This window comes from Rhinolophus sinicus, linkage group LG14 (genome assembly GCF_036562045.2).
Source record: "Rhinolophus sinicus isolate RSC01 linkage group LG14, ASM3656204v1, whole genome shotgun sequence".
NCBI lineage: Eukaryota > Metazoa > Chordata > Mammalia > Chiroptera > Rhinolophidae > Rhinolophus > Rhinolophus sinicus.
Window position 1 is genome coordinate 49,069,751 of NC_133763.1, and position 21,121 is coordinate 49,090,871.

The following is a 21,121-nucleotide window of genomic DNA, read 5'->3' on the forward strand; positions in this document are numbered from 1 at the left end:
AGTAGTCCAGAAAAAGGAAGCTTCAGAGGCAATGAAAGGAGCAGGAGCCAGCTTTGCTTCTGCAGCTTCCCAAGCACATCGTGGCTGGTATGAGGCTGTAGACGGATTGTACTCTTTCTGTCCGCCTTGCCTCAGTAGCTAAGGCATTCATAGTGCATTGTTCCTCTTTTGCTAGTCACCCAGGCATCTTTCCTAGCGCAAAATCCTTCCTATTCTTGACAAAATTCCAAAGTTCTTAAAGGTAGCATATGTTTAAAACTGGAAGGAAGGAAATCTGGAGATAGGCTCAGAATGGAGCAGGGTCCAATGTGCCACATTATTTAGTCAGGAGACCACTGCAGCCTACAGTCTGACTCCCAGCAATTACTGCTATAGCAGAAGGTTCAAAATGACCCCAGAAATGCAAGACAGATTTCTAAATTGAGCATCTGATGATACTACCACATGTAGACAGGAACACCTATTTCAGTCCCCAAAAGTCACCAAGCTGCCCTCTTCTGGAAGTACCTAGTAAGTGCCTAGGAGAAAGCCCTTATGCTGAGGCCAGGCTTGGTCACCTTTATGGTCTGTAATGAAAAAAAAAGAAGCTTGAAAAAAGACTGGGAACATGGCCAAGTCTTAGCACTACAGGTCATACCTGTGACCCCAGCCGTTTTCCAGTTCACACTTCATCAACTGAATTTTGGTTAAACTCACTCCAATCAGGACCTCCTCCCCCTAAGCGTCCTGGAAGATTCTAAGCTTCTCTGGACCCTCCAGGTGAAAAGGTCACAGTGGCAGTGATGACTCAGTAAGTCAAGGCCTTACATGCCAAAGGGAGGCAGAGTGAGGAAAACAACATGTTATTTTGCTCAGAAGAAGAGTTCTGTGGATGGTTGCTGGGAATGGCCGCACAATGTAAATAAATGTACTTAGCAGCACGGACTTGTATACTTAAAAATGGTTAAGACGGTAAACTTTGTTACGTGTATCTTACCGTAATTAAGAGACGTTATTTTGCTCAACTACTCCCAACGTTCTATTTCTTTTTAAAAATATATTTCTGCTACATCAATGTATAATGAAAGAGAAAACCTGTCTCCAGGAAAACAAAAGGTAGAGATGGATCGTAACATCCGAGGAGCGCCGACCTAAGAAAGAGTTGGGCCCTGGAATGAAGCTGGGCTAGTTTTCATGTCTAGGAGAAGCTTCCCGTGGGTGTGCGAGATGTCCCAGGGGCCCCGTTTCCTCCCTGAGAGCCCCTCCGCGGAGCGGCCGGCAGTGTGGGAAGGCTCTCACCAGTGTAGGCGCTGCGGCAGACACACCGGTAGTCGTTGACCAGCTGTATGCAGTCCAGGCTGCCCTCAGAGCTGCAAGGGTTGGACAGGCACTCGTTGATGTCTCCCTCACACCGCTCTCCGGCAAAGCCAGGAAGGCAGCGACAACTGTAGCCCCCAATCTTATCCACACACCGACCCCCATTCAGGCAATGGGGTCCCCTGGCACAGTCATCAATGTTCTCTTCACAGAGCAGGCCTGGAAGAAAGAGAGGAGAGAGAGAGAGAGAGCATTACGCCAATTCCTGGAACACTGCTTTCCAGCAAGGGAGAGCCACCCTTGTTGGCACTTTCACAATTGGTCGGGTTGTACTTCTCAATCTGGGGTAGGACCTTCTAGGTCAGGCAGAGCAAAGCACACTCTTATTCCATGGCAACCACCATTCTCCTGGTGACCAGGAAGAGCCAAGGAAAAATGATGCTTAGGCCTTCACATGGACTCTCCCACGCAATGCAATGCTCCCCTATGGAGCAACCAGAATTATGTATTCCACCCTGAGAGACTAGGAAACGAGCTCAAAGAGACTAACATTTTTTGTTAATTTATTCAATTTAATTCAAAATATAAAAAACGTTCAAAAGAGAATATAACCATAAATACACAGATTACAAGTAGTATGTAAAAATATTGGTAGAAATTAGCACTAAATTTTGAATGATTTTTTTTTAAGTTTAATACCCATTGACTTTTTGTTTTCTGTAAAATAGTGTAAGTACACTAGTTTCTTATTTAAAAAAAATAGGAGGAAATATCCTATTGAGAGCTTCAAGGTGATTTTATTTAAAACAGAACTCATTTAATGTACTATAGATATCCATGAGCCATCTAGTATAAATATCTGTAAATACTTTTGAGCAGGAAACAAAAGAAATCAATGACTATTCCAGAAACGATCCCGTGATCAACTAAAAAAATTACAAAAGAACGGAAAATGGTTCTGCATTCCTACCTCTGGCATCTGTAGCATACACTAATGTAAGCAAGACCATCACAAAGAAGAATGAAAAGACCTCATTTTCAATAACAGCAGCAAAAGATAAAATACCTAGGAATAATCTTAATAAGGAATGTATTACACCCAGGTAAAAACTTTAAAATAGTCCTGAAAGACACAAAAGGAGACTTGAAAACAATGGAAAGACACTATGATTTGGTTAAGAAGACTCTACATCACAAAGAGGTCAGTTTTCTCTATACACATTCACAAAATTGATATGACCTCAGTAAAAAAATGATAACAGGATTTTTAAAGAGACAATCTGATTCGAAAATTATATGGAAAAATAAATGATAACCATAGTCTGGAAACCCTCGGAAAAGAAGATACATAGTAATGAAAACCTCTAGGGTCGTATTGATCCATCAATAGAACAAAAGAATAAAAAAGGAAGTCCAGAGAGACTTCCATATACACCTGGGAATTTAGAATTTAATAAAGGTGCCATCTTGAATCACTGCATAAAAGATCAAATATTCAAAAACCAGCAGCACTGGGGGAAGAGTTCTCCAGTATTCTAGCACTTGAACATATGGGAGCATTCCCTTATAATCTTAGAGTATGGAAGATGTTGCTGACTAGGATTCAAAAGCCATAAGCCATAAGAAAAGACTGATAACTTCAACCTGATTAAAAATAAAAAGCTCTGCATGAAAAACAAACAAAAAAAAGATCACTGTAAAGAAAATCAAAAGACAAAAAAAAAAATATATTGGGAATATATTTACATTTTGTATCGCAGACAGCTAATCTCTGTAAGATGTTAAGATCAAGAATGGAGTGGAAATAAAGGCTACAGATCTGAACAGAGACACCACAGACAAAGGAAAACCAAGTGACTCTTAAAAGAGAATATGTCCATCCACACTGAGGAGAAGCGGGTATGCTCATGCACTAGCTCAGCAACAACAATCAAAATTACAAATGCACGTACGTATTCTCTAATCCAGCAACTCCATTTCTGAACATTTAGTCTACAAATATACTTACACACATGCAAGAAAACCCGAATTTCTATCGCTGGAGCACTGGTTAAGTAAAATAGGGTATGCCCATAAAAAGGAATTCTAGTGATAACAATTAAGGACGTTATGTATTTTGATATGGAAACATATCCAATTAAGTAAAAAAAATCAAGTGCAAAAGAATGTTTCTAATAGTCTATCTTCAGAGTAAGAAGTGGGGAAAATTAAAATATCTTTGGCTTCTATAAACATGAAGAAATTCTGAAGGATACATAAAAACAACTTTCGAAAGATACATAAGTAACTGAAAAAAAAGTGGTGGTTACTTGTTTGTGGGTGAGGGAGAACTAGGTATGGGGGAGCGGGTTGGGAAGGAAGGAGACTTTTCACTGCATTGTTCGTGTGTGTGTGTGTGTGTGTGTGTGTGTGTAAAAGTTTGGACCATGTGCACGTTACCTATTTATAAACTAAATTGAAAAAAAGAAAGTGAGAACAAATAAAACCAGTATGTGCTCTCCCTCTTATAGAAATATTGGAAATTAGGGACTGCTAGTAAAATGAACATAAATGCCTATATCCCGATAGAATGGGGCTGGCGGTAATGGACAAACTGTATAAGTGAAAATGAGCTCAACCTCAGCCTAAAGCCAGGTAGCAGGGACAGGCAGGATTGTTACCATTAGCCTTTGACCTGGGAACTGGAGGTGTCCCCAGACAAGATCCACTGCTCAAGAGGATAGGAATAAAAACAATCATTGTGGTAACTCTTGTAATGAGGTCACAGGTCTTGAGAGTCTCCTGTAACGTTGACCAACATCTAGAGAAGTCAAGCCGGGAGAAATAAATACCAGTCCACATACCTAACCAAACATAGTATAATAACTTAATGAATTATAAGGATGATAAACTCAGAGACCCACACCTACACACATCAGAACCAAAAGACAAAGACAGCGAGTACCAAAGAGAGAAGCAGCTCTCTTAAGAGACCTTCAGTAAGTTTAACAGCTGATTTCTTCTTAAAACAACATGGAGGTCTAAAGGCCGTGGGATGTCATATTCAAAGTGCTGAAAGAAAAAGACTGCCAATAACAATAGCCAGACTATTGTTTAAGCCATCCGTAACAAACGGTTAGAAGAGGGAAATTTTGTTGCCTTAAGAAATGGTCTATCCTAAAACTCTCTCTCATTAATCAAAAGTTCGTGGTAGAGCAGACAGTTTAATGTTCAATGAATACCCACGTGCTCGCCTACATTTCCTAGTCTCCCTTGGAGTAAGGTTGAGAGCATTTTACTAATTCTGGCCAATATACTGTGAGCAATAGTGATGGGTGTCACTTCCAGACTGAGGTCATGAAAGCTGCTGCCTGACTTCACACGTTCTCTCTCTTCCCCTACTGTGGAGGCCTTGGAGGTCAAATGTGTCTAATCACACACCTCAAATACTGGGGGTGCCAAAAAATGCATACACATGACTTGTATTCATCTTTTGTTACACATTGACTATCACAATTTTAATATAATTTTTTCCTTTCTTAAAATGTGCATATATTTTTTTGGCACCCTCTGTATGTAGAGAGGCAGCCCAAGACATTCAGGAGTTTGAGTGACAAAAAAAAACAAAAAAACAACACATTGTTGTGTTAAGCCACTGAAATTTGAGGTGGAACTTGCTACCACCAGAATCGTAGCTTGTCTTAAACAGCACAGGTATTCAAAGGAACAAACTAAAAACAAACCTAAGTTGACTTTGACTTCTCTTTCAACTACTGATTTCTAAAGCAGGGAACAACTCTCCTTCTCCTGGGGCAAATCTTCAAACATTTAAAGGCTTGTATCTCTTTAGTTTTCTTCCCCCCTTTAACCTCCTTGCTTAATAACTAGCCTACTTCTGGGGTGCGCTTCTATTCTAATTTAGCCAAACTCTGAACTCAAGGAAGGTAAATTATCCACCTTCACTGACACAAAGGTCTAAGACAGAATAAAAATGTCCTGATAGTCTATCCTCTTTGACACTGAGAATGAATTTCCCATCATTGTGGATGGTCTCCTACATTTTCTTTCACAGGCTGCTCAGAGCAGGTACCATTATAACTACATCTCTTCTAACAAACAATACTCCAAGCTCTTTCCTAGAGACTGTTGGGGAGGCAAGGGCCATGCCCACCGCAGAATGATGCTCTACCCTTCCCAGTTTAGGGTTGGGTCTCAGCAGGCCATATTGTAATTCTTAGTTACAGCCTGAGGCTACCAGCCTCCTTCCCTGGGCTTATGAAAATAGGCAGACATTTTCATTCATTCGTTGCCCCACCTTACGGAGGCAAGACTTGGCAAGTTTTATAAGCTGGTAAATGTGAATTATTTATTCAAGGGGCCCTTGGTTGGTTTCCCTCAGACTGCCAAGGAATCTTGCTAACCAGGCTAATTTTGTTGCAACATTATATCCAATCATTTCCACCTTCTGTGCTTCATGGAACCTACGGTGTCAACAAGAAGCAGGCAGTCTGAAGAACGTGAGTCAGAACTTCAGAGCCAGGCAAGAGACAAGCGAATGAAAGGGCCGGAATGACCAGGATTCAGAATTAAATGTCTGATTTTTTAAACACCCCCCTCAACACTAAAACGGGATGTATAACTTCGAGACTGCCCTGGACAGAGAACGGGGAAGGCTGATCGCATACCCCGAGTGCCTGGTGGGCAGGAGCACTTGAAATGGTTCACCAGGTCGATGCAGGTGCCCCCGTTCTGGCACGGCTGATTCTGGCACTCGTCCACTTCATATTCGCAGTTGACACCCTGGTACCCTGGGACACACTGCCAGGAGCAAGCAAAAAACACAAGAAGTCATTGGAACGCTGGTGGAAACGGACCATGAGAGCACATGAGCGCTGGAAGGTTCCTGTGACCCTCTGCCCCCAGCCCCCACCCAGCGCTTGTGTGTTTCTCTGGCGTCGTCCCACTCCCGGTCATCATCCGGGGCAGGGCTGACTCCAGCTTACCAGCTTCTGCCCACTGAAAACGCCACTTTAACGTGAAAGCAGGGATAGTTCAGATATGAGCCCTGTGCAAAGCTTTTGTCCCTCCGGTGGGCAGGTTTTTCCCATCTTTAAAGTATGCATTCCTTTGCCTACGAGGAGGCGGGTCCTAACGCTGAGTCAGGTAGTATGAGTGGATGGTAATAAAGACACTGCATGGAGATCTCCCGGTTCAGGAAACTACACGTATGTGTGAGAAACTGGTTGAGACTGGGTGAGGGCAGGGGAGGGGGCCAGCGTGCTGGGGCAGATCCAGGGGGTCGAAGGATTTCAGGACGGATCAAGAAGCAAGATATTGACCCCGGGGTGGCTTTATTTGGGCAATGCTGTGACAGGTCTGCATGTGGGGACAGACTCTCACTGCATGAGATCGTCCAAATGGGGGAGGAGGGGCAGGAGGGGAGGGCAAGTGAACTCCAAGGGAAGGCAGGACTGAGCGGGGCTTCCAGGTTTGGTGATGTCACTCAGCCACCAGCCTGGGGTCTCTGAAGGGCAGCAGTGGCTGGGGGCTCTTTATTTCCTGGGGCTTATCTTATCTATGGCTAGCAGATAACTGGGTGCAGTTCTGCAGAATATACAAAGCAGGCAGGCTCTAAATGGCTAGAAATCTGCTTATTTCAGCTATGTTTCAGACAACTGGATGTGTAAAATTTTGATTTTGGTGCAGGTGGCTTTTGAGCTAATGGATTCCAGCCTGCTGTGAAGACGTAAATAACCCAGGGGCAAATATAGGCTCATTTAGGGGAAGAAGAGAAACAAAGCTTTTCTCAGCATTGCTTGGTGGCCTGAACTGGTATCCAATTCAGGTCTCTGGTATTCTGTTAATAATGTCTTGCTCGAACCATTATTAGCCCAGACATTGAGAAGACAGTCACATGTCCCTGAAAAGACACAAACTTCCTCAAATATATACATGTAACACTTAGTATGATGCTACACGGAACAGGCTGAGCAACACTTTTTTTTTTTTTTGAAAGAATTATTAGTGAATTGATAACTATATACAAAGGTGTCATGGGTCAAAGGGACACCCCTCAAAGTGGTTTCTCCTATCACACCTGCGGTTCAGGGACATGCTGGGGGCCACGGGCTGTGTGGGCTGGGAAATGCAGTCTGGCAGTGAATATTGGTTCTGAATCCTGGGGGAGCCATCCCGTGGAAGTGAGATGCTTCCAGACCTCTATAAAAATATCTTACGAGAGCTGTTACCTTTTTGCACAGGGGGACTGAAAGAAACAGTGATTAGTCAACACTGTAATGGTGACTGGTAAAAAAAAACAATCTGTAAGTTTGTAAACAGAAGACCTCAGCAGCTATGCTAATGTTCACAACAGCCGCGCCATCTCGACAGGTCTCTGACATGCGCCGCTCGGCCCACTCACCTCACACCTGTATCCTCCGATGAAGTCACTGCAGGTGGCCCCGTGCTGGCAGGGATTGGACGAGCACTCCTTCAGCTGCTCCTCACAGTAGCTCCCAGTGTAGCCCAAGGGGCACTGGCAGTGATGGGAGTTCCCAGCATTGATGCAGACGCCGGAGTGCTGGCACAAGCGGTCCACAGGCAACCCTGGGAAACCCAGTGGAGGAAGGAACATCACAGGGGAGCATATGACATGTCAGGGTCACACCAGCTGATGAGCAAAGTAATCTCAGCCAGCGGACACATCAAATTTTATTCTCTTCTGGTTCACAACCCTCAACACCACATATACATTGAAAAGAAACAAGCCCTGAAATACGAATATGCCTTTGTTTCATTTAAAATACATTTCTTTCTTTTTTAATTAAAGTACAGTCGACATACCGTATTTTATCAGTTTTAGGTGTACAACATCATAATTTGACATTGATATCTTGCAAAGTGATATCAATGCATTACTTATTGTGTTACTACACAGTAAGTCTAGTAACCATCTGTCACTGTACAAGGTTATTGCGATGTAATTGACTATATTCTCCATGCTGTACATTACATCCTGTGACATTTATTTTTTAACTGGAAGTTTGTAGCTCTCAATCCCTTTACGTTTTTAACCCATCCGCCTCCGCACTTCCCTCTGGCAACCATCAGTTTGTTGTCTGTATCTATGAGTCACTTTCATTTTGCTTTTTAAGATTTCATATATAAGTGAAATTGCACAGTATTTGTCTTTCTCTGATTTATTTCATTTAGCATAATACCCTGTACATCATCTATGCTTGTCGCAAATGGCAAGATTTCCATTTCTTTTTATGACTGAGTAATAGTCTATTATGTACACACATGCATATATGCCACATCTTCTTTATCTATTCATCTATGATGAAATATACAATGGGGGAAAGACAGTATCTTCAATGAATGATACTGGAAAAACTGAACAGACGTGCAAAAAAATGAAACTATCACTTTCTTACACCACGTACAAAAATAAACTCAAAATGGATTAAGACTGAAATGTAAGACCCAAAACCATAAAACTCCTAGAAGAAACATAGGCAGTAAACTCTATAGCATCAGTCTTAACAATATATATATATTTTATATTTCTCCTCAGGCAAGGGCAACAAAAGCAAAAATACCAACTGAGATTACGTCAAACTGAAAAGTTTTTGCACAGAGAAGGAAACCATCTACAGAATGAAAAGACAACCTACTGAGTGGGAGAAGATATTTGCAAATCACATATTTGATAAGGGGTTAAAATTCAAAATATATGAAGAACTCCTACAACTCAACATCCAAAAAAAAAATTCAATTTAAAAAATGGGCAGAAAACCTGAATAGACACTTCTTCAGAGAGGACATACAGATGGCCAATAGGCATATGAAAAGATGCTCAACGTCACTAATCATCAAGGAAATGAAAATCAAAACCATAATAAGAGGTTACCTCACTCCGGTCAGAATGGCTATTATCAATAAATCAATAAACAACAAGTGCTGGCAAAACTGTGGACAAAAGGGACCCCTCATGCACTGCTGGTGGGATTGTAGACTGGTGCAGCCACCATGGAAATCAGTATGGAGGTTCCTCAAAAAATTAAAAATAGATCTACCTATGACCGAGCAATTCCACTTCTGGGTATTTATCCAAAGAAAATGAAAACACTAATGCAAAAAGCTATCTGCACCCCCATGTTCCTGCAGTGTGATGTGCAACAGCCAAGCTACGGGAGGAACCCAAGTGCCCATCGATAGATAAACAGACAAAGAAGAGGTGGTGTACAAATACATTTCTTTTTGGAATCTCTCAATCTGTTTCTCTCTGCCCTTTCACCTTCTGTCTCCAGAGCCTTACCCCCCCATGACTGCCTGCCCTTCCCCCTGGTCCCACAATCACAGGGCCTGCCCTACAACGCTGGGGCTCAGTAAATACTTCAGGGAATGAGCCTGGCGCCCGAGGGGGTGGCTCTCACCTCTGTGGGAGGCTGCCACCTCACAGGACACATTGGGCACGTCACAGTATGCACCGGCCCATCCAGACGGACACAGGCACCAGGATTCTGCTTTTTCCTGAATGCAAGTCCCTTTGTTTTTACATGGAGATCGACTGCAGAGGTTCACCAGGGTCTGAAACAGAGACAAACTCATACGTGAATAGCCACATACCGGAAGCAAACAAAACAAGTGACACTGCATTTGAAGAATTCAAAGAGAAGCACACTGATGTTTTTGTTGTTGTGTAAAGTCCTCACCCCAGCCTTAACCTGGTTCCAGTGTCCCCCCCCCCCCCAGTAATCTAATCACGTTATATCATCCAATTCCTCTTAGCTCTGCTATTTGAAAAGTTTTTACCACAGAAGTCTAAGAACTTGAGGACACCCAATAGCTTGAGTTATTCTCTATGTCACGATTATGTCTGGATATATGACCACCCTGTAGGGTTAGGGAGCAAGAGAGTTAAAGCTGTCAGGTCCACCACTCCCTGTGCTAGTCCTGGGGGAGAAATCCTCGTGGGTCTTGAGCAAATCTGTCAGTGGTGAAAATGAATAAAAGCACTTCAAGTCTGTTCATAAACCTAAAAATGGTCCAAGAGCTTATTGTGAGGGGAGAAAATCTGGTTTATGAAAAACCTGAGCAGGGTGAGAGCGGACTAGCGCCTTTCTCCACAATTCACATGTGGCGACTTGGCGTCTGGGGAGAGGAACGCCAAATTCACCATACAGACTGCGCGGGAAAGAAAGGGCCCAGGGGGCAAGGGCAGAACGCTCCCCCTGCATGTATAACCTCACACCGTGAAAACGAGCAGGGACCCAGTGAAGACTGTCCTCCCGACCCACGGAATCAGCCACAAGCTGTTTAATGTGCAGAGGTGGGTATGTGCATGTCCACAATAGCCAAAGGTTTAGTGACGTGTACTCTATAAGGCTAGTTACATTTGACCGGGAAATCCTCCCTTCTTTTGAGTTCTGTAATTCTGTCGTGTCATTATTGTTGTAAGAGGTGAAACAGCATGAAGTTAAACACAATGTTTGGTATGCAACCTTGGAAGAGCTGTTTAGTCCCTCAGGGACTCAGCTTTTTCTTCCAGGAAATGAAAGGCTAGACGAGTTGGTTCTGAGGGGACCTCCCATCCTAAGAGTCTATGAAAATGTATATTTATATATTTGAATTTAAAGCATATGTGAATAGCTCGGTTTAGAGAATGTACAATGCTGTAAGACATGGTAATTATTATTATCCCCTTAGATGTTATATCTGACCTTTAAAGATTTAATTCTGATCGTTCTTTACTTCCATTTTTGTATTTCCAATGACATCTACGTGCTTATGTCCCACATGTATTTTTCTGCAGTTCTCGGTGAGCCTGTTACCACTATCTTATGTTTGTGAATCCGTATCATCTTGACACTGTCACCATTTTGGAATCTACCAGCCATGGAGAAGTTACCCAGATTTATCTCAGGGACATCCCTGAGACCCAGAACTTTCTCTTTTAGGAGGGGCTTCTTTTGTTTAGAAAAGAAATAGGTGTGATACTCTGTGACTCTGAGGGAGCTAAGTGAGTAGATGGATTTAATTACCTGGCAGTTTTTCCCAGTGTAGCCCAAGGGGCAGATGCAGCGGTAGGTACCCAGGCCGTCCACACAGGTTCCTTCATTCAGGCATGGGTGAGAGTTGCACTCATTGATCTCCTGGAGGCAGAAGGAGCCAGTGAAGCTCACAGGGCACAAACAGGAGAAGGAATTAATCCCGTCGATGCAAGTGCCACCATTGAAGCAGGAGCTGAGACACAAACAGGGAGAGCAACATCAGCTACGGCGTCTGGTTCCTCTGACCCGCCATTTAGAAACTGAGGCTGCTGGAATCCCAGCTGCTACACAGGCAAATTCTCCTGAGCACCCACAATGCCTACATCCAGCAGATGTTACCTTTTTCCAAACTAGACTGCTTGCTAATCGGCCTTGAGTCCCAGCTTCCTTTCTACAACCAAGCAGCTTAGAGGAATATTGAAAAGGCTTGAGCTTGTTAGAGAGTCCTAGAGAAAGTGAAGGTTTCCAGATTTTACCCAGTCCTTCTGCAGTTTTCCATGTGTTATATTTCATTTTCCCTAAGTCAGTGTATAAGAAAAGTGCAAAATAGATAGTCCTTGGCTCTAGATTTCTTTATGAAAAAGACACAGAAAAAACTCGTTAATAATTTTAAAAAAAATAGAAAAATACCTCCCAGAGTAATCACAAATCTGTGAAGAAATGGGAATTTCTAAATTGTCAACTAAGTTGAACAAAAGGAGAATGGAACAGAATTCTAGCTCTTTCTGTTCCTTATGCAAGAAATAAATGACGATCCATGCCACCAAGCTTGACCTGCTAATTCCGTGTCTACAAGAAACCAGGAACTGGGCAATAGGATGTGGTTGTGGCCTGGGTCCCAAGCGATGCCTTGTCCCTGCCTCACACACAAAGTATTGTGCTTTGTAGTTTCCAGTCCTTTCTCCCCTTTCCCATAGGACACTGGTGCCTGAGTGCACGGGCTGCTCACCTCTCAGTGCACTCGTTGATGTTGTTCTCACAGTGGGCTCCATCAAATCCCGCCGGGCACTTGCAAGTGTAACTGTTGACATAGTCGGAGCAGGTCCCTCCATTCTTACAGGGTTCGCTCAGACACTCATTCATGTCTGTCTGACACTTATCCCCAGTGAAGCCCGGAAGGCAGAGGCAGGAGAAAGTATTCACTCCATCTGCGCAGGAACCTCCATTCTGGCAAGGATCTAAGCCATTATACATGAGAATTAGAGCTCAGCAACAGCCATTTAATCTTAGACTCATGAAGGGGAGCGACCTGAACTGAGTCATACTGAGAACTGTAACAATTCTGACTTTTCTGCACTTGGGCTTTTCAGATATTTGCTTTATAACTATTTTTATATAGCTTCTGTTTGATTTTCTTTTGAAGAGGAAGACTTTAATTTCAATAAAATTCAATATCCCTATAATTTTCTTTTAGTTCATGTTTCTTGTGTCTTGTTTAACAAATCTTTGCCTTACAAAAGGTCACTGAGGTGTATCTTCTTTGATTTCTTCTAAAAGTTTTGTACTTTTAGCACTGACCTTTAAAGGTCCACGATCTATTTTGACTTAACTTGTACATATAGTGTGAGTTTTAAAGGTTTTTAAAGAATTTGTATCTAGGATATAAAGAACTCTTTCAACTCAACAGTAAGACAAATTTTCAATTTTTCAAATGTGCAGAAGATTTGAATAGACATTACACTGAGTAAGATATACAGCTGGCCAATAAGCGCATGAAAAGATACTCAACATCATTAATAATCAGAGAAATGCAAGTTAAAACCACTGTGAAATAACATATGCACCCACTAGAATGGCTAAAATTAAAACAAGTAATCACACCAAGTGTTGCTGAAGATGTGGTTTAACTGCAACTCTCATGCAATGCTAGGAGGAGAGAAAATGGTACAACCACCTTGGAAAACATTTTGGCAATTGTGTAAAAAACTTAACATATACCTACCACGTAATTAATCTATCATCTGGATATTTTCTCAAAAGATATGCAATCACTTGTCCACACAGACTCATTCCTAGGAGCTTTATTTGCAATACCCTCATACTGGAAAAAAGCCCAATGTCCTGCTAGTAAATTGTACTATATCCAAACAATGGGGTACCATTCGCAATAGAACAGAATGAACTAGCAATACACACAACATGGATGAGTCTCAAAAAATATGCTGAGTGAGAGAGGTCACGTTCCCTCTCCCCCAAAGAGTTTTCATTATGATTCCATTTATATAAAATTGTGAGAAATGCAAACAAATCTATAATGACAGAGCTAGGTCCCTGGTTGCCCGGGGCAGGGACGTGGAAAGGAGGCTTAAGTGACAAAAGAGATGAGAATACTTTTAGGAGGATGGATCTGTTCATTCTCTTTGAGTGATGGTTTCAGTCACCATATGTCAAAATTTATTGAATTGTACATTTAAAATATTGGCAGTGTATTATATGTTCATTCTACCTCACTAGAGCTGCTTAAAAAAAAAAAGCTATCAGAGCACTGTCCCCACTTTGTCAACGTAAATCAGTAAAAGGGCATGCTTAAAAGAGATGTCATTGCCTCAACTCCTAAAGCTACTAGCTTCAAAAAGAAGGTTTTAAAAATATTAGGTTGGTGCAAAAGGAATTGTGGTTTTTGCAAATTTTTTTAACCTTTTAAACCGCAATTATTTTTGCACCAACCTAATACTAATGTGTAAGACACATGAGAAACTACTCAGATGGCCAGTCTCGGCACTGAGAGTCTGTGGACTTCACTGAATTCTTCTGGACGCCATGTGTGCTTTCCTGCCCCTCCCTCAGGGGGCTGAGGAGCTGCCTGGCATACTCACTGGCGAGGCAGTCATCAATATCCTCCTCACAATCCATGCCACTGAAGCCTGGAGGACACTCGCACATGTAGCTGCCCTGGGTGTTATGGCAGAGACCATGGTTCATGCAGGGCTTGGAGACACACTCATCAATGTCAATGGTACACCGCTGACCTGGAAACACAGGGGTTAATGAATGGTCTGGTCTTTGGAAGCTGATTCCCACAGATTTTTATGTGGGGCCTGAGCTTCGGCTGGGGTGGATGGGGCTACTCCAAGGGTATGCTGGTTGGTCTCCTACTTTGGGAAGTACCTCAAGGCTTCTGTGCCCTTGGCACGTTGCTGCCCAGGGGCCAAAATTCCCTATAGGTTTCAGACTCAGGTTGGAGTCTTCCGGCCACTAGGGGGCCCCACAGACATGCAAACCGGAAAGGCTTTCTAAGCCATTCCAGTTAGCGGCTCCTGTACAAAGCCTGTGGCCTTGACAAAGAAGGGCAGGCCTCAGAAGCGCAGGGCTTTCCATGGCATTTGATGACCTGACCACTTTGTGTACAACTTTTGGCGTCTCCACTCCAGTGTGTTACCTTGCCAGCCAGGAGCGCACAGGCAGGTGTAACTCTCAAAATTTGGTGCCTCTTTGCAAACAGCACCATTCTCACAAGGGTTTGGGGAACAGGGAGCCAATACAGTCTGACAGTTCTTGCCTGTAAAGCAAATGACAAAAAAAGAAAGAGTTTATGACAGAGAAGTGGCCAAGGAAATGGAAATTACCCCAAATTCTATACCAAAGGATGCTCTCCGAATGCAAATCTAAAGTAGTGGTTGAGGGCTTTGGAACCTGAGAGAAAGACCCGTGGTCCCCCGAATCTTGGCTCTGATTTGATTACTAACAGTGTGACCTCAGGTGAGTTATTTATCTTCTCTGAGCCTTCCACATAAGTAAAATGGGAATTAGGATGGCACGTTAACTCACAGAGGCTTTTTGAGGATTAAATGAAAAATGCTTACAAAGTCCTTATTAGCATAGAGCCTGGCACGTACAGTGAGTGTGCAACACTTGGTGGGCAGCTGTCATCTTCATGTTAGGGACCACGAGTGGTTAAGTGCATTTGGACACCTGCCTCCATCAGGAGCAAAGATTCAGCTATTCAGAAGCTCAGCTGCACAGATCCTCCGTGTGAGCAAGGAGGAAACAACAATACGCTCTCCTATTCCTCACAACCTCTGCTGGTCCCAGAAGGCAGTGGGGTGGATCAGAAGTCCATCGAGGTGGGGAGCAGTGAAGTAATTCTGACTGCCTAGCAACGTGTTTCCTTATACTGACATCAAACATGACATCAGTGTTTGCCCACCAATATTTTCTGCCTTAGTATGTGGAATGTAAGCTTCCAGCAAAAAAAAAAAAAAAAAAAGGATGCTTTTATTAAAAGAGAGATGAGGTTGTAGTCAAAGTTAAGTTACAACTAATTCAATTTACAATTTTATACTAAAATTTTGTATTCAGAAAGAAAAAAAAATTAAAGTTTTCACCAAAATCCCCAACCAGTTTTTAATGTCTGTCAGAATAGTGGCTCACAGGGGAAGGCAGTACTGCTTAGTTCCCTTCATGATGGCCAAACCCAATGATACTTAGAACCCTTAGCTCTACTCAGTGCTGAAATTTTAATCTGTATAGGTTTTCAGTCTAATATAATTTCTCAAAGTTCACACGTAGTCAATTCTGTTATTGGGATCCTAACCTGAAGAAAAACCAACCTCCAGCATATAGTCAAATATTCCTGTAGTATCTGAACAGCAAGAAGACAACATAAACATTTTCAAGATGAGCCATATATACACCTAAGTCACCCTCAGGTGAGCTTCCGATGCGGCTGACAATAGTGACACCTGCGTACATCTCCACATGTCGTCAGTTCTCGGTCTTTATGGTTGTAGGTGAGACGATCTCATAACCAACAAATGTGATCAGCACTGTCACTAAGGAATGATATGATTTCGACTGTCTTCATCTGGGGATAGTTACGGATCTCCGATAACTCTGATTTTATCAACCAGGTTGGCTAAATGCAGTTTCCCTGCACGAACATTTCTAAAGAAGGGCAAGGAGGTGGTATCAAGTCTCTCAGGTAACAGAGTCATGCTTTGGGCCACTCTGCCACTCGAAACTGCTTCGAATCACTAGTAACAGCGATCATGAACAGCCCAAGACTCCAAGAAAGTGAGGATTCAGCATGCTGCACACTGGAGAAACATGCAAAGCCATTGGCCATGTTTCGGTTTTGTTCCCCACAGATGAAAAAAAAAAAAAAACATGGACGATGAGGTAAACAAGCCACACAGATACAACCAATCACAAGATGGCAGTAACGAGGCAGGCGAACACAAAAAAAATGTCCAAGCACATTCCTCAAATACCATCTGAAACAAAGAACACCTGATAGGAAATGAAGTCACACCCATGTCTTCTGTGTGTGCTCGCCATCCAGGGCAATCCCTCTCTGAAGGAGACGCAGTGGTACTGAACGTGAGGAGAAGAATGGCAGTTAAGAGGACAAGCTTTGGCTTCAGAGAGATTCAGGGGCAAATCCTGCATCTCCCACATACCTGCGTGACCTTCAACAAGTAACCTCTCTTTGCCCTGGATTCTTCATGTATAAAATAGTGATAGGAACGTCTACTTTGCAGAATTCTTGTGAATGATCCAAAGTACATAAAGTAGCTGGCACATAGTAAATTACCAGTAACTGATAGTTGTTGTGTTATTGAAACTCAGACTAAGACCACAGGCCATGGAGACACTGGGTCCATTCAGATAACAGACAAAACTAGCAGCTCTGCGTCAGTCCCAGCCACATAGACTCAAACAAACATTCCAAACCCTACAGCACAAAGAACACAAACGAGTTTCCCCAGCACTTGCATCTAGGGAGGCCACAGTGCTTCTCAGAGTTCAGGATCCAGTCAGCGAGTAGGATGGGTGACCAGCGAGGGACTCCTCAAAGCAGTATCACTGCCCCACAGATCCCATCTCTGAGACTCAGAGGTTTGAAACGACAAGGCAAGACCAAGCTTCCCCTTTGAACTCTTCACCTGCAGGACTCACCTGTGTAAGGCAGCACACAGTGGCAAGTGTAACCACTTATGTCATCAAAGCAGGTGCCTTGGTTCAGACACGGATTTGAAGCACATTCATTAATATTCACCTGACAGTTATAGCCTGTAGACGGAAAAGGGGAAAAAGCAAAAACAGTGAACCGTTCTGTCGGCCTCCTCCTCATAATCTCAATTACTAAGCCATCCTCTCAGTGGTACATTTTAAACACCTCAGAACCGCATGCATTTCTTCAGGCCACTATGACCCCTGTTCATTCATTTCAGTGACGGTCCCTGACATACAGTCAGTCAGTAAAAGACAGTGTTTCATCAGTCAAAAAGATGAGTGGAAGAATAAGATATTCTAATAGCCTGAAAGTCTAATGCATCTCCGAAGACAGCTCAAGTAATTTCTCAAAAACGGACCAAGAAGTTCATTAAGGTAAAAATCTGCTGCTGTATCTAAATATATGTGCTTTTTCTATACAAAGTATCTGCTGTGGGCTTAAAAAGGGGGTAGATGTGATCAAGGGATCACATTTTTTAATACATTAATCAAAGCCTCAGTTATGCCCCCTCTTTCGTATGCAGTCTGCTATCGATGTGGTAGTATTCCAGAAGCCACAAAGATATCTTCCCCTGATCCAAGACAACTACTCCCACTACAGAAAAGAGAAAAGTAAAGAACCATTAATGGGGATAGCACAGTACCAAATATTACACACCTTTGCATCTTCAATAAAGGCTGGCACAGAGCCTTAAAATAGAGAAACTATTTAAAAAAAAAAAAAGATGCCCAGAGATTTGGCTACTCAATAGCCATACAACAATGGATTGTGTGTTTTGATTTTGATTTTGTTTGTTGATTAGCAAGTCTCAGTGAGATCAAGAAATAAAAGTGCTTTTAAATCTATACTTTTTTTGCAAATGTAATATGTCAATAAATGAATCGCTAAAATATGGTATCAGAACATTTTCAAGTAATCAAATAAAGTGACTCTGAAACACACTGATGATTCGCTGCAGTCTAGCACAATTTTTGAGTAGGAAAATCAGTGACTAGGTGAATAGAGGATTGCCAACATGAATGATTTACCCACAGATTTCTCACTCATGAGTTTCCAAGAGAAAATCCATGGTAGAAATACAACAGGGACCACTCAAAAAATGATTTTGCACAATACCCACTATGACGTATGTTTCCAGAAGGCCATAGGGGACTACGTATCTAAGACTATTTTAAAGTGTAAGATAATTTGTTGGGTTTTGAACACATGGGTTCTTCCATGATATTATTGGTATCAAAATTACAGTAAGACAATATTTTCCTTCTACTACCAATATCTCTTTTGAGTTTTCATAGAACCAAAGCTGCACCAAGAAGCTTACAATTAGAACAGCTGTCCAAAGTCTTGTTAAGTGGAGTCCTGCCTGCTCACCTGAAACACTACTGTTTCAATAGCTCACGTCTCCCAGGCTGAACGTGGAATCAATATCCGTGTATGTTTTTGTTCCCCAAGTGTCTTATAAATAGTAAGTGCTCAAAGTATCTTTGGTATATGAATGGATGGAAGAAAAGAAGGGGAAAGGAAGAAGAGAGGCCAACAGTATGCAACAACAAAAAGGCAGAGAAAGGCGATGGAAATGGGTGCTTTTGCCCTCACCTTTAAAGCCCTTCTTGCAAGCACACCTGTACCCATCCACCAGGTTGTCACAAGTCCCTCCATTTTGGCATGGATTAGAGAGGCATTCATTTTTGTCCACTTCACAGTTGATGCCAACCCAGCCTGCATCACAGAGGCACTTGTATCTGAAAGATGACATTATTTACTATGGCAGATGAATGTACAACTGAGTCATAGTTCAAATACAGGTCTTGGTGAAGAAACCAGAGACAGAGGAGCTCATTTCTGCTCTTCCAGGGACCTATATGTGGATCGCCGTGGACACGGTATGAATCACGTGGGCCCATCTGGAGTACTCAGGAAACAGACCTCCCTGGTGCTTCCCTGGTTCATAAAGATGCTAGAGAAATTAATTCATTACTGGGAGCTTTCATATGCAAAGAGTGGTTGTTGGTACAACATAGTGGGCCAATCCGAAAGACACATTAACATGGGTAAATCTGTACAGTTCCTTTTCTTATAAATAAAACTAAAGTAAAGCAAACCTTAGGATCAGTTGTTTCACCCAGGAAGGAGGCTAGTATGAGAGCCTCTAAGCCACTCTGAAGATCTCCTGGCATGCCTGACTTTCTATGTTTTGTACTGACCTGAATCCCTGCCCCAGAAAGCACCCAGGGTACCAGGCAGGAACAGGCAAAAAAATGAAGGTATTGGAAACCAATAGATATTGTTCACAATTTGAACCTCATTAGCACTTAGAATGTGGAATCAGGAGATAGCCTCCTTGTCTGGGGATCCTCGGGAAATGCAGATGGGTTGGGATGCTTTGAAGTCTGTCATCTCCGAAACATAAACACTGAGGTAATTCCTCTTGGAAGTCCCTTCCCTTCCCATTTGCCTTTAAATTCTTTAAATTCATTCTTTCACCTATTCTAAGAACAGCAGATGGCAATGCCCAGAGTCCTGTCCTCCGGCAACCATAGCAAGAGTAGAGGACTACCTCCTGGGACTTAATTCACACGCTGTGACTCTAGAAAGTCACCTACCAACACATCACACAACTAACTCCATGGGGCTTGCGAACTACGAACGTTTTATCAGGGCCATGCTTCACATTAGCAGAGACCAACTCTACTACAGTGGCACACACTGGAACTGCACTAGAACAGAGTTGAGCTTTTTGTTTTGTAAGCAGGGGGGGAAAAATCAAAGAGAACATCCCTCAGAACTTTATCTTGCAATAAGTATGAAAAGCAACATTGCCAGAGACTCATAAAACAACCCTGGACACTCCCAGGTGCTGACTACCCACAGGAGGAAAACATTCTTCCTTCTTTTCTACCTGTTCAGTCATGGAAGTTAGGGAAGAGGGATAGTTTGGAAGGCTGTGACGCAGCCCATCAAACTCTTCAGCCAAGTGCCAGCTCAAGTTGCTGACTGATTTCTACAGGGGATGGCCAGGACTTAAACCCAACTGGTCAATAAGACACAGGTCAAGAAGGAAGTATAAATACACAGCAGCTACTCACCCACTGAGGCCCCCAGTACAGTTCCCGTGGATGCACGGATTGCTCAGGCACTCGTTCACCTGTGAGTAGCAGCTGGGGTGATGGGGCCCCTCAGGGCATATACAGCGGAAACCATTCACATCGTTGATGCATGTGGCACCCTTGCGACAGGGATTGGAGGCACACTCATCAATGTCAATGTTACATCTCTGTCCTGTAGGGAAGGGGGACAGTAGCGGTCAAATCCAAAATGTTTTGGGAATAGACACAGAACTATGAGACCTGTTGTGCTGACACCTTCATATGTACAGGCCTTAAGAAGCCGTGGGTGCCACATGTCAAGATTTAAGGAATAAGACACCCAAAAGCACAGAGTGCCATGAGAAGAAGGAGCAAACAGCATTGTCTTTTGGTAAGGAAGCAAAGTTAACAAAATGCTGGAATGGTGTTATAGTCTTTTGACATATATTTATTCTTCACTCCATCTTAGAAATGGGGACACTTCACAAGGATTTAGAAAGAGAACATCAAATGTTACCAAAATAGGCAGCTCCTTTTGACACTGCTCTAAGTACTCTCAAAGAAGCTTATTCTTCCCAAATAAGAAAAAGTGAAAGGAGTTCATCACCACCAAATCAGTATTACAAGGAATTTTAAAGGGACTTCTTTAAGAAGAAAGGGAAAAAAAGAATAAAAATAATCATAAACATGAATAATAAAATGGCAATAACTACATATCTACCAACAATCCTTTAAGGGTAAATCAAAAG

The 21,121-nt window shown here is 42.6% G+C and overlaps 1 protein-coding gene across 2 annotated transcripts in view; it reads right to left on the bottom strand.

Annotated features, from left to right (window-relative positions):
- The window catches only part of NOTCH2 (notch receptor 2), a 156,146-nt gene that overhangs the window by 15,497 nt on the left and 119,528 nt on the right, over positions 1–21,121 (bottom strand). For both annotated transcript variants that reach the window (XM_074319094.1, XM_074319093.1), the window contains 11 exons: positions 20,373–20,565; positions 18,883–19,028; positions 17,229–17,342; positions 14,710–14,829; positions 14,147–14,299; positions 12,280–12,508; positions 11,322–11,523; positions 9,714–9,867; positions 7,697–7,881; positions 5,961–6,093; positions 1,279–1,515 (listed from right to left, as the gene is read on the bottom strand). In XM_074319094.1, coding sequence (XP_074175195.1) covers positions 1,279–1,515; positions 5,961–6,093; positions 7,697–7,881; positions 9,714–9,867; positions 11,322–11,523; positions 12,280–12,508; positions 14,147–14,299; positions 14,710–14,829; positions 17,229–17,342; positions 18,883–19,028; positions 20,373–20,565 — 1,866 coding nt within the window. The remainder of the gene's footprint in view (positions 1–1,278; positions 1,516–5,960; positions 6,094–7,696; positions 7,882–9,713; positions 9,868–11,321; positions 11,524–12,279; positions 12,509–14,146; positions 14,300–14,709; positions 14,830–17,228; positions 17,343–18,882; positions 19,029–20,372; positions 20,566–21,121) is intronic.